Source organism: Tachysurus vachellii, chromosome 25 (genome assembly GCF_030014155.1).
Source record: "Tachysurus vachellii isolate PV-2020 chromosome 25, HZAU_Pvac_v1, whole genome shotgun sequence".
NCBI lineage: Eukaryota > Metazoa > Chordata > Actinopteri > Siluriformes > Bagridae > Tachysurus > Tachysurus vachellii.
In genome coordinates this window covers 3,322,273-3,335,000 of record NC_083484.1, presented here as the reverse complement: position 1 = coordinate 3,335,000, position 12,728 = coordinate 3,322,273, and the positions used below count along the sequence as shown (strand labels likewise).

Sequence of the window (12,728 nt, the reverse complement as noted above, 5' to 3'; positions counted from 1 at the left end):
TCCCGTCGACACTCTGTAACGACTAAAATAATCGTGCTTCACTTCACGTCGGCTCGTTGGAAAAGCCGTCAGACATCAAGGGTCAAAGTTCATTCATTCATCGAGTACAGAAACACAAAAGACTTTACACCGTTAACAAATCCTGACAAACATTAACAATGACCCTGATGCCACAGTAAGTCTTATGCTTCATAAGACCTGAATTCATCGAATTCTCAAATCTGATTGGTCAGAAAGTGTCTCTATAAAAAAAAAACACCTCTGAAAGTATTTCCATCTGCAGGGTTCGTATTGATGTGTTCGCGTTTGTTTCTTCTACTTTTTGTTCTAACGTATCGAGTGACGTGTGTCACAGACGCTCCACATTAACTGATCAAATAATGTATGTAATTGTTGATATAGTTATCAGTAATGGAAGGAGCCTCCAGTGTCAGTGCTTTGTAACAGTCAGTGACACTGTAATGTACAGTCTCGAATATGTAGGACTTTGTTAGGACTTTTGTTAGTTTTATTCTGTTTTTTTTTGTTGTTGTTGTTGTTTTTTTGTAATATTGGAGTGTAATGAGGGATTTTTTTGTGTCTTATTAAGCAAAAAAAGAAAGGCTTATAAAAATATAAAAAAGAATGATGTTTCTTTTTTAATAAATAAAGTGAAATGTAATTGTTGTGTGATTGGAGTGGAATAAAACAGTTTGGGGTGTGACGTATGCTGGAAGTGACGGAAAATAAAATTGAAAGAAAAAAATTGAATTGAAATTTATTAAAAGTATTTTCTTTATTGTTCATAGTGTTTTTATAATATGAAAATAATATGCAGATATTTTTATGTAATATTTGTATCATTTCTAATATATATATATATATATATATATATATATATATATATATATATATATATATATATTTAATAATACTCACTCTCACTCACTCACTCATTTTCTACCGCTTATCCGAACTACCTCGGGTCACGGGGAGCCTGTGCCTATCTCAGGCGTCATCGGGCATCAAGGCAGGATACAACCTGGACGGAGTGCCAACCCATCGCAGGGCACACACACACACACACTCTCATTCACTCACGCAATCACAAACTACGGACAATTTTCCAGAGATGCCAATCAACCTACCATTCATGTCTTTGGACCGGGGGAGGAAACCGGAGTACCCGGAGGAAATGCAAACATGCAAACATGCAAACTCCACACACACGAGGCGGAGGCGGGAATCGAACCCCCAACCCTGGAGGTGTGAGGCGAACGTGCTAACCACTAAGCCACCGTGCCCCCCCATATTTAATAATATTTAATTATAATTTAATCTTTTTTAAATAAAATATAGTTTATATATAGAGCATTAAGGACACAAAGCATTACCAACTTTATGCTCATGTCACAAGAAAACGCATGATCACGTGCGAATGATAACGTCACACCATTTCAGCACACTACAGCCTTATTTTATCATGTTTCCGGTAAACATGTTTGTTTGTCAGGTCACTGCATCTGCTCAGTGCTCCTCTTCCTATAAATAACACACAGCTGAGACACAACAACACGCCTCAGACTCCTCTGGGAGGCTACACTTCATGTGTGGATCTTGAGATCTCTGGCCTTTGTCCACACTGAGCTGTAGTCAGGTCACTGTGTAGGGAACATGAGGAACGTGAGTCTAACACAACAGAACGGCTGAATACACCGGATCTGTACTATGGCCTCATCCAAAACTCTTACGTTGTGCTGACTAATGAACCTGAAGTTAAGTTCTATTTTTATAGTCACAGTTATATATTTATAGTTTTGCTTTTATCACCGAGGCCGCAGTACATAATTTGGTTCCTTTTCATGTACAGAATGTTCTGGAATGACAAATAAACCTTCCTTGATCTATGAAGTGAAACTGATTCAATCCGTTTTTAAAAATTCTGGTAAATTGTGAAGCAGAAAATTAGCCGTACTCGACGCTAACTGGCTGGTCTACAGCTCACGGAAGCATTAAGTATCAAATAAACGCACAAACATTATTTTGTGCTTTAACGGTATATAAATGCAGGGAGAATAAAAACTTATTTGGCATCTCGGTGTCAGTGGTAATAAAAGAGCAGGACTTTGTTCTCTAGTTTTTGCACGGTGTGTGCACCTCGTGATGCACCACAAATCTCTGCTGTGCATCTCTCTGAATGGACCTAACAACTCATCCCTAATGAAGGTAACAACTTTCTCTTGTTCTGACACATTTCGGTGCTTTTTATAGTTTTCTAATTGACGACTTTGTTAGGTAAGGATTGTACTGATTCATGTAGAAAGTCAGGTCAGTGATTTATATGAGAGAAAAGGGGTGTAAACTCATTAAATAACTTTAGTCACTTTACATTATGTCACAATAAATAACACATTAGTTACTACTGTAACGTACCTTAACAGACAATGAATTGAGATTTATACTATACGATAGTTAATAAACCTAATAAACTGGCCACTCAGTTTATATACTGTATATGTGTGTGTAATTTAATACTTGCAATTGTGCACAAACTATGGTGTAAAGATAAATATTAACAGTATCATAACAATGTTTATGATATAAATGATGATGTTCGATCATCTTCAGGCAGAAATGAAGGATGAAATGAAAAATGTATGCTAGTTATATGCTAGTTAATACCAAATCCAGTCATGTGACCTGATGTCATAAATCTGATTTGTAACCCATCCATTTGTGTGTATAATGTGTGCAGGTGTAGTTTTGTGTGTGCGATTGAGATGGAGACAAACCTGCGGAAGACCCAGTCTCTGAGATGTGTTGCCACCGATCACGCTCTGTCCTGGACGGAGGCGGGACTAAGAGACAAGAAGAAGTCTGTCTGGCAGCTTGTGGCACAGTGAGACCCTTTTACTTTTAAAGACCACTTGTTATGATCAGATGCTTCGATCAGATGGGATTTAGCATTTAAAATTTAAAAACGGTTTCCATATTAAGGACCATAGGTTATAAATAATTAATAACCCGATACAATGATGACAATAAACACTGAAATACTGATAAGGACATGAGTGTGATGATAAAAGTAAAACAGGTTAGAAATATAGTTAATAGTTTATAACTGGTTTGTTGTCTTCCTTTCAGATATCAGAATGCAGTCGCTGGAAAAACAAAAGCAGCCGATTCAGCGGAAAACAAGCAAAAGGTGAAAACATTATTGTTAAGTAATTAAGTGGATTAATTATTATGTAAGGGAGATAATGTACATAATGATGTGCTGGAAAATAATCAACAACAGGATGCTGTGCTACAATAGTTAACAGTATAAACCCTGAAGCTGATCATTTCCTTATTACACACTGATTTTACTAACTGTTTTCCCCAGAGGCCAGAAAATGGTGATTGCTCCTGTTTTTGTTGTGTCCATGTTCAGTATTGAATGTCTTTATCATGTCTCACTCCATGTTGTGAGTTAATATGAAGCTCATATGAAAATAGACACTCAAGACACTCAAAATTTTCATTAAAACTGACATTAAAACATTTTTTTTACCTAGCCTACTAGGGTTGATATAATCATAAAAAAAAGTCCGTAAAATGAAACCAGTTTGTTTTATTCACACAAATGTTTCTATCTTTAAAGTAAATGATGATATCAAGCCCATTTCTGCGTCCTGTAATGAACATGTGCTTGTTCATAAAGCTCGAACATTCGAAGGTGTTTACCATTCTGTGTAAGGTTAAAAACAGAAAACAACATACGTCTCACACTGCAAGCCAAGATGGCCGTTTTATATCCGACCATCTTCCTCTTTTCCACAGACCCTCCAGTTTGCTGCGATCCCCATCACAGTGATTAAAACTAAAGAAAAATCAAACGCTTGGGCTGATCGTAGCACCAGCACTCAGCTCACACGCAGCAAGTCGATGGAGTATCTTCCTCGACAAAGAACCATAAGCACAAGCGCTCTCAGAGAACTCTTTGAGTCAAAGGTTGCCATGAAGCCCAAGAGTGTTAACAAACCAAAGAACACAGACAAGCCACAAAGCACCTCAGGTAAGGAGAACGTTGGGCTCAATCATAACAACACAGAAGATCTGCTGGTGTTAATAGAAGCAGACAGCATTAACAACAACAACGACGAAGATGGGGAGAAATCGGCTAAACCAACAAAAGAGAAAGAAAACAACGTGACCCCGAAGGTACCTTAAATGTCTTATAAGTGAAATTTTAAGAATGAAAGTGCGCTTCTTTTCACAGAACCCTTTTTCTTTTGTTTTGTTAAAGATGGCGAAAGCTCCACGAGTGGAAAGAAGAAAAACCTTCACAGGAGTGAATAGTGAAAGAATTGTTACCCAGTCGGGTCTGTACACTTCGCATATCAGGCTTTATACTTAGCTCACGTGCTTATAGTGAAAACCTTTTTTTTTTTTTAAACAGAAAAACCCATACAAATATTAGCACTCACAATCTAATCACACTTAAGAAATTTTCCAGTCAACACTTCATTCAAATCTTCATTCAAACTTACATTTGATCACATGACCAATGGCCTTTTTTTTGGTTTCTTGCCTTCCCATAGCGTGTAACATAAAATACTGTAAACAATATAACAGTTTGGCAAATACACGAAGCTAGGCGTTAAGTCCTGATAGTTAACAAACATTAGTCTCGTCTATTGTGTAACTAAAACCAGTAGCTGTTTTTACAATGAAGCTCTTAACTTTAAATGTATTGTGTAATTCAACCTTTCTTAGTGTGCGATCAGAATTACTCTGTACATTTGTTCTCGATCTAAACGTTATACATAATCGTCCTTATACGTTAAAATACAAGTGTGAGCTTCAGAATCATCTTCCATTCCCAGACTTGTTACTGAATTTCATTCTGGTGCACTTGTACAGAAATTCTTTGTAATTCTAACTTTGCAAACAGAAATTAATACTGTCCTTTGAGCCTGTGCAGCAATATGAACGGGTCTGCATGAGCTCGCTGGAATTAGCGATGATCTAACATTTAAAAAAGTCCTAGGACTTGTTCATACATATATATCTGACATAACGTACTATATTTGACTAAAGCAAACAAAAGACCTCATAGTACTGTTGTCAAATGAGCAAAGCTAGAGGCCTCACATGACACCCACACACACACACACACACACAGCAGCTAAAATAAAGTCTAAGTGTCTTCCAGGGTCAAGTAGGATATTGAGGGTGAGGGTAGAATGAGTGTGTGTGTGTGTGTGTCACTATATGCATCAGAGCCTGATTGACTCTGCCTGGTGGGGAACTATTAGGCCTAAAATAACCACATCCTATGAGGGACTGGGATAAGAGAGTCAGCTGTCACCAGAAAACAGGCAGCCATGGGCACTTTGACATACACAGAGGACACACACTTAGAGGCACAGCTACAGGAAACGCAGTACGGGCAGCAGTGGCAGTAGCAGATAGTTTTAGGGAATAAAAGGACAAACAGGGAAGAGTGAAATCCAGTGAGTAAATCTTTAATATTTAATTGAATGATAATATTATAATCTCACATTTCACTTCATATTCAGAAATAGACTATTATTTGAGATTCATGACATTCATAGTGTTCTCGTTTGAAATTATTAATAAATTAGCGCTGGTCAATGGCAGCCATGTTTCTATTTTTAATATAAAAAGTGTACCGCATGAACGAACTGAATGATATTTCATTTTTAAGGCTTAGTGCTAAAAGACTAAATGCTTCAATTAGAACTATTAAATGTGTCTAAATTACTCACTCAATCTTTAGCTTTCCTTTTAAATGTGTATAAGAGGAATAATTTCACTTGGTGGCAGAATACCAAACTCTTAAACTCTTCTGATCTCCATCTCTAAATCATTCTCATGCCACCTCAGCCTTATTTGTCTATAAGAACCAGCCACGTTGTGTATCTAAAGAGAAAAACTATCCAATCGCATCCCAGTGAGAAACAGATATACTTGACATCCAAGATATTCTTTTGTACCATCCAAAGAGCAAAATCATAGACCTCTGTTGATCATTTTTTAATATAATGTTGTAATGATTTATTCCTCTGTCCCTGTTGTACCATAGAAGACAAGCGGAAATCGGTCGCAGACTTCAGAGACAGTTCCGCTCTGTATGGACGGGAGAAGTTACCTATTTCTGTCAAAGCCATCTCTGAACTATATCTGTCTAAAGTGGCAGCTGCAGAGCCGACGGAGAACCTTTTAAAACCAGTTTGTACTTGTTTGTGTACTTCTGCTCCATTTGATGAACCAGAGGTCAGGGAATGGGAGAATGGGTCAGGCAAAAGCAGCTGGGTCTTTCTGTAGAAAGCAGTCAAGGAAAAAAAAGTAATCAAACAGTTGATGTTAAAATAGTTAAATATGGCAAATGTAAATATTTGTGTAGACCAAATTATTAGCACAAATTAAAGATAACTAGTGTCGGACTACCTAACTCGACTGCAAATAATCCAGTGATCAAACATAAATAATTGTACGTTTTACATAAATAATATGTAATGCATAATATGTCCACTAATAAATGCATTTTTACTTCTCTTTTCAACAGAAAAAAGATTGTACGTCTCCAACCAGACCTAAAGTTTTTAAGGTAAGAAAAGTAATAAATTCATGAACATGATTTTTTTTTACTGAAAATGCTTTTTAATTCAGTTAAAAAGTAAATGAATGAACGTAAAGGAATGTCTTTAGTTGCGTTTAAGTTGTAAAAGCTAACCGAGGTCACGTTAGCATCTGCGTGATGCACAAACAAGTCACTCTTTTATTGCTCATCTTGCATTAATGTGTCATCTTACTAACTTGCAAACAGTCACTCATCTACTAAAGTCATTAGCGTGTGTAAACTGTGTGTTAAATGGTTTTGAGTAGTTTTATGACTGCAATACTTTAAGTGACATTGGGTGGGCAGTGAGGGTACAGGAAGGGCATTTATACTCCCCTGTCAGTCAGAGCGATACTATCTAATTGTGGTTTCTATAAGCTCATGTATACAAAAGAGGGAAGTTAGCACGTTCCTCTGATTGGGTCATAAACAGCAATGAAAAAAAAATATGCTGGTCTTCATTCTCAGTGGCTAATATGTGATGGGAAGACCTACTATAGCTACTGGGTGGAAAATTGGGAGAACATGGTGAAAATGATCCATGCAAGATTTGCAGCGGAAAAAATTCACTATGCCTTTTAAATATCCCTGCTAACATGTTTAGTAACATGTTCAAACATTTCTCAAAGCTTGACTACACAACCGTATGAACAACCGTACTAATGACTTCCCCTGGTCTGCTGGAATATTTCATACGGAATGCTGATTTCAATGGCATGTTGGTTTGCATCCTAACAACTGGTATGTACACAGATTCCCCACATGCATGCATGCTTGCTTGGGCTGAGGAGAAATCTATTTTTAATGCAAACCAGGATGATGACACTTTGTTTCATCTTAAGATGGCAGATGTGACCCCAAAAGACTTTGAGCAAGCCCCATACTCAGAAGATGAGTCAGCACAACCAGATCCATCCTTTCCCATGCCACGACTCAATTCCAGGGCTGACAGACAGTCACCCATTCCAACACCCCCTTCAAAAGAGGTTATTTCTACACTGTATGAACAACGACAGAAATGCGAGCTGAGACGACTCTTGAAGCACACCTGCCCAGAGATAAAGGGCCTGGGAAACATGGTGGAGGAAGAGTTTGCTGATATACTAAACTCTGGCAATGCCACAGATATCGCATTCCAGGGTGAGGTCCAGTCAAGGCGTTGGATATTTGAGAACGGTACTGTCAACACCGAAGACTTCCAAAAGCAAACACATTTGATGGAGAAGAGCATTCGAGGAGAACATGCATTTGAAGAGCTCTTAAAATGCTTTAAGGAAGAAGGTTCCATAGATGGCAACAAACAGCAAACAATTCACTCAGAGATTGATGAGACCCCAGAAAAAGTTGGGGAATCACTTAGTGAAGATGAGAACTTTAGGGTAAATGTTAAGGCCAAAAGGAAAATGTTTGAAGGTCAGTTCGTTGAAACTTCAGGAGACGACCTAGAGGATGTCTATCCAGGGAGGATTGTTATCTCTGAAGATGAAAAGGGAGCAGTACAAAAGCAAAAGAGAGACTTTGAAACATACCAACCTGGCACGATCAAAAGAAACAGCGACCTTAGTGTTATAGATATTAAAGACATAGACCAAGATTCTGGTGAAATATATATAGGTATATCTAGAGCCAAAGAGGTTTTTGAAAAGGGGTTTGACCATGAGAACAGCCAGCAATCAAATGAAAACATATGCATAGATGATGAAACTCTTAAAACAAATGTAAAAAACAGAACCCATATGTTTGAATCGACACCTCTGGACCGAATCAATTTTCAAAATGATGCAGAATTGGATTCTGTGGACAAGAACATGAACAATTCCTTAAATTCACTTTACTGCTTTAATGTCATTCATTCTCATGGAGTCCTTCTTGAATCCAGTGAGGCTGGTCATGTGAGAAAGGCAAACTACAGCAACGTCCAGGAAAAGGGTCCAGAAATTCAACACGAGGAAGTGCTTATGGGAAGTATGAAGAGTATTCTTCTTCAGCTTTTGGCAAGAGTAAATCTTAACCCAGTTATAGCCTTCTTAATAGAGGATGATCAAAGAAATGCGTTCATCAAAAACATAAACATACCAACTCACCAACTACCATTCACAGTTAACCAAGACAAAGAATACAGAACCACGAACATGGTTCAGGCCATCGAAGACCTACTTGGTCAAGAAACGTGTCTCGGAAAAGGAGTTTTAATACAAGAACACGCAACGGGTTCTGTGGAGACCTTAGTTTATGTCCTTTTTAGACATAACAGCCATGAAGGACATTTGATGGCTCAAAATTATGAAAATATATTGGAGCCAAAAGAAATAAATCTTCTGAGAAGTAGAACCTGTGAATCTCCCCACAATATGTGCAGCCCACCACCTTTTACTGAGGGAGATGTCTCAATATCAATCGGTCATGAAAACAGGATGAACAACGTCAAACAGAGTTGCAGCGAAAATGGAGATCTGGGATACTTGAAAAGTCTGCAGAAATTTTCATCGGATGAAGATGTAAGTGCCACATCTAGGCAAGGGGAGAAAAATGCTGTGATTGCACCAGGTAACGTCGAGAAATTCAAAGCAATGTTTGTCTCAAATCAGGAGCTTGATGGTTCATCAATGCAGTCTGAGATACATGACCAAAACAAATTAAAAAACAATATAGAAATGACAGCAAATGGAGGATATACTATATCAGCTAATGGAGAATTTGTAAATTGTACCATCAACAGTGTAGAGGAACCTGGCAGTAGGTTATATGGTCAAGATGGCAAAGACATGTGCAGTAAACAAACAGATAAGAATATCATCAACATGGTAGAAGATGAAGCATTGCCAAACCTTCAAGCAGCTTTCATGAGCCTACAGCAGGCCACACTAGAGGCAAAATCTCTTCAAAAAAGTCTTTTTGAGAAACAACATGATGCCTGTGTAGCACCTTCAGAAAACCAAAACCTCACAGGAGCCATGAATGAAGAGAGCAGAGAGTTCTCACAGAATTTTGAAGATGAACAGCAAGAAGAAGGAAGAGAAGAGACCCTGAAAGGTAGCGTCCAAGCAGCACTGGATTCTCTGAAAAAATCTAGCTTTAATGTCACCAAAGGGGATTTTAAAGCTGCAATGATTTACAGGAACTCAGGAAAAACTCATGCTGGACAAAAAACAATAAAAATGGAGACTGCTGTCAAACAGAGTGATGATCTTATTGTCCACACAGAAGGCATAAAAGCATGCCAACCCGACCCTCTGCCTGGACAGGTGACTGTCAAAACACAGCATGAGGCTACTGAAATTAGACTATTTCAAGGCCAGCCTGCAAATAAACCACCAGAATGCTCTCCGCTGTCAAACCAAACAAACCAACAGGCCTCTCTTCAGAAAAGTAAAAAGCCTCCTGGACCTAAGCCAGCCATTCCCCCCAAACCAGACCATTTGAAGACAAACCATAGCTCCAACACGATGGCCATTAAGACTGCAACCAATGCAGGAGATCTAAATAAAACCAAAGCTAGAGAAAACACTGTGGAACAACAATGTACAAAACTCACACATATAGAACCAACACAAGAAGATGCCTTCTTGAAAGAACCACAGAATAATGGAGATACTAATATACCTAGTAGTTTGACAGTCGCCGAAATTCAGTCGAGCCAGGATTGTATAATAATGGGCAGTCCTGAAGGAAATGTAGACACAGCGGAGAAGAGAGAGAGCTCTGAAATGTTTGAAACAAGTGAAGGTACTTTAGGGTTTCAGGCTTCCCTGCAGAACTTTGGGATAAAGACAGGCCAAGCGATACCACCAGTGAAGCCTAAAAGAATCAAAATGACCACAGACGGGACTGTTGTGCATCCTGCCCTTTTGGAGCCTAACTGCAAACCAAGCATCAGTGAACACGAGGAACACCCAACGTGCAACGTGACAATGAGGGAAAAGAAAGGTAGAAGAGAAAGTGAAGAAGAACGAAGGCAGAGGCTTTCAGTGCACATGGATGAAATCATGAAGGGAAACGCAAATGCAGCCATGGAAATTTTTGACAAACTGAGAAAGCAAGAAGAGCTGAAAACTATCCTTTCTAAAGTTGAGGAAATTGAAGGAGAGTCCGGTCAGGAAGATGGTGACCTTAGAAAGATATTCGAAAATGTACCAGATTGGGTTGTGCCACAGAAACCAATACATCCCAAAAACAGGGTGATGGAAAAGGAAGTAGGGAGATCTGAAACAGTCGGTGAATATGAAATGTTGTCCTCCATGCAGGTAGCATTTGGAGACCTTGAAAAAGCAAGTGCTGCAATCATTACTTTAAAAGAACAAACATTATCAAGACTTATGGAAATCGAGGAAACCATTAAGAAAGCGCTTTACTCTGTCTCTACACTGAAATCTGACTCTGATATTGTAGGACTGTCTGGTCTCTTCAAGGAGTCCATGATGACTGGGCAATATTTGCCCTTCTCAGGTAATATACGGAAAATTAGCATTGGGTCAAGCAAATCTCCAAATCCTCAGAGTCTGAATAATGTAAGAGTCCCTCAGAAAAGTGCAATGGCAGAACCAGAAATTCAGAAAGTAGAGAAATCAAAGCCAGAGCTCAGTCCTCCAGAAATTAAACCAAGAGCAGGATCTCCTTCCTCACCTTCTTTTATTTCTATTCAATCCACTGCCAGAAAGAACACAGAAATATCAGCATCTCCAAAATCTCAAACCTCCATAACAGCTCTGACTTGCTACAACGTTCCTCTTGAAAAGGAAAAGCGACAAGTGAGTACACTGGAAGTACAAACAGTCCCCAAGGCTGAAACAGTCATTGGCACCAAGACCATCAGAGAAAAGTATGAAGAAACAGATTGTTTTGGAAACAAGTTCTACTCTTCCACAACCTCTACTGTCATGACCACTCAGCCAGATGATAAAACATGCTTCCGGAGACAGATTGTGACCAATCCAACTACGACTGAAGTTGTTGCATATCCAAGAATCAACACACCTTCTATTAAAGGCGGCCAAATACCATCTTGAGCATACTATGAGAATGGGGATAGCTAAAAAGTGATCTAATATTCTTATATAAATGTTTTTCGACTTTAATGGGAGGGTTTTATAATTAGGCTTACATTCTTATAAAAAGGTTTCTTCAAGGACATTCAGGTTGGATTAATAATCTAGTAACCTGAAGAGGCTATACTTGAGCACTGGAGGCAAACTATGAGGATGGGGATATTTAATATGGTCATTCATGGTTTTCAATGTTATTTACGCTGTTTGGTTTCATAATTAGTTCTTAAAGGGTTCCTCAAAGGGTTCCTGAGAGGGTCTCTGGATGGTTTAACATTCTAGCATCCTTTAGAAGTACTACTTGAGACCTTTACTGGAAGATAAATCTCTAATTGTAGGATGATTATAGTTGTAGTCTTTAAAGGTTCTCACAGAGGGACAAAACAAATGATCATTTAGGGGTCTCGAAGGAACCTTTTTGTGGAACCACAGAGTGTCTTTCAGTGTTAAATCAGTGTTCTTGTTCCACGAACGGAAATGTATTCTAACTTTAATATATATAAGAGAGTATTATCCGGTATAAGAATTTAAACAAAGCAATGTTAGTTACATTAGCTTTTGTAATTTTGTATTGTATATTTACAGTGATAGCCATTTGTTCATTCTTTTTCCTTCATCTTAGCCCATTCCATATAATCATGTTGTGACAGTCAGCTGACAAACAGACATTCTTTTTTAAGGTGTACAAAAAATGTGAAAATAATAAAGGTGAAAATACTAATAAATTGTAACTTGATGGAGAACCTTGTTACTTTATGGGGGGTTCAACCACATTAACATGCTGTCAGAAAAATTTTTTGGAGTAAAAACTATAAAGTAGTTACTATATTTAAAATAAATTGTGTTCACTATAAAAATTACAGCATTTGGCAGACACCCTCATCCAGAGCAGCTTACATTTGTATCTCAGATTTATACAACTGAAGGTTAAGGGCCTTGCTCAGGGGCCCGGCAATGGTAGCTTGGTGAACCTGGGATTTGAGCTCACAACCTTCCAATTGGTAGACCAACACCATAACCATTAGGCTAGGCTAGATTCTATTATATGTATAATTGGAGAAAAGTTTGGGTTAGTGGTG

The 12,728-nt window shown here is 38.3% G+C and overlaps 1 protein-coding gene across 2 annotated transcripts; it reads left to right on the top strand.

The window, feature by feature from the left end:
* The first annotated feature begins 2,079 nt into the window (after positions 1-2,079).
* LOC132839986 (xin actin-binding repeat-containing protein 1) lies at positions 2,080-12,380 on the top strand. 2 transcript variants are annotated; one of them, XM_060861230.1, is made up of 8 exons: positions 2,080-2,205; positions 2,735-2,878; positions 3,124-3,184; positions 3,802-4,182; positions 4,268-4,343; positions 6,071-6,216; positions 6,554-6,595; positions 7,450-12,380. In XM_060861230.1, exons 2-8 carry the CDS (start codon positions 2,760-2,762, stop codon positions 11,611-11,613), a joined length of 4,989 nt encoding a protein of 1,662 aa, XP_060717213.1. In that variant the 5' UTR covers positions 2,080-2,205; positions 2,735-2,759; the 3' UTR covers positions 11,614-12,380. The 2 variants fall into 2 exon arrangements, with proteins under 2 accessions (XP_060717213.1, XP_060717214.1); XM_060861231.1 differs by lacking the exons at positions 2,080-2,205; positions 2,735-2,878; positions 3,124-3,184; ... (2 more) ...; positions 6,071-6,216; positions 6,554-6,595 and adding an exon at positions 7,331-7,348.
* The last annotated feature ends 348 nt before the right edge of the window (positions 12,381-12,728 follow it).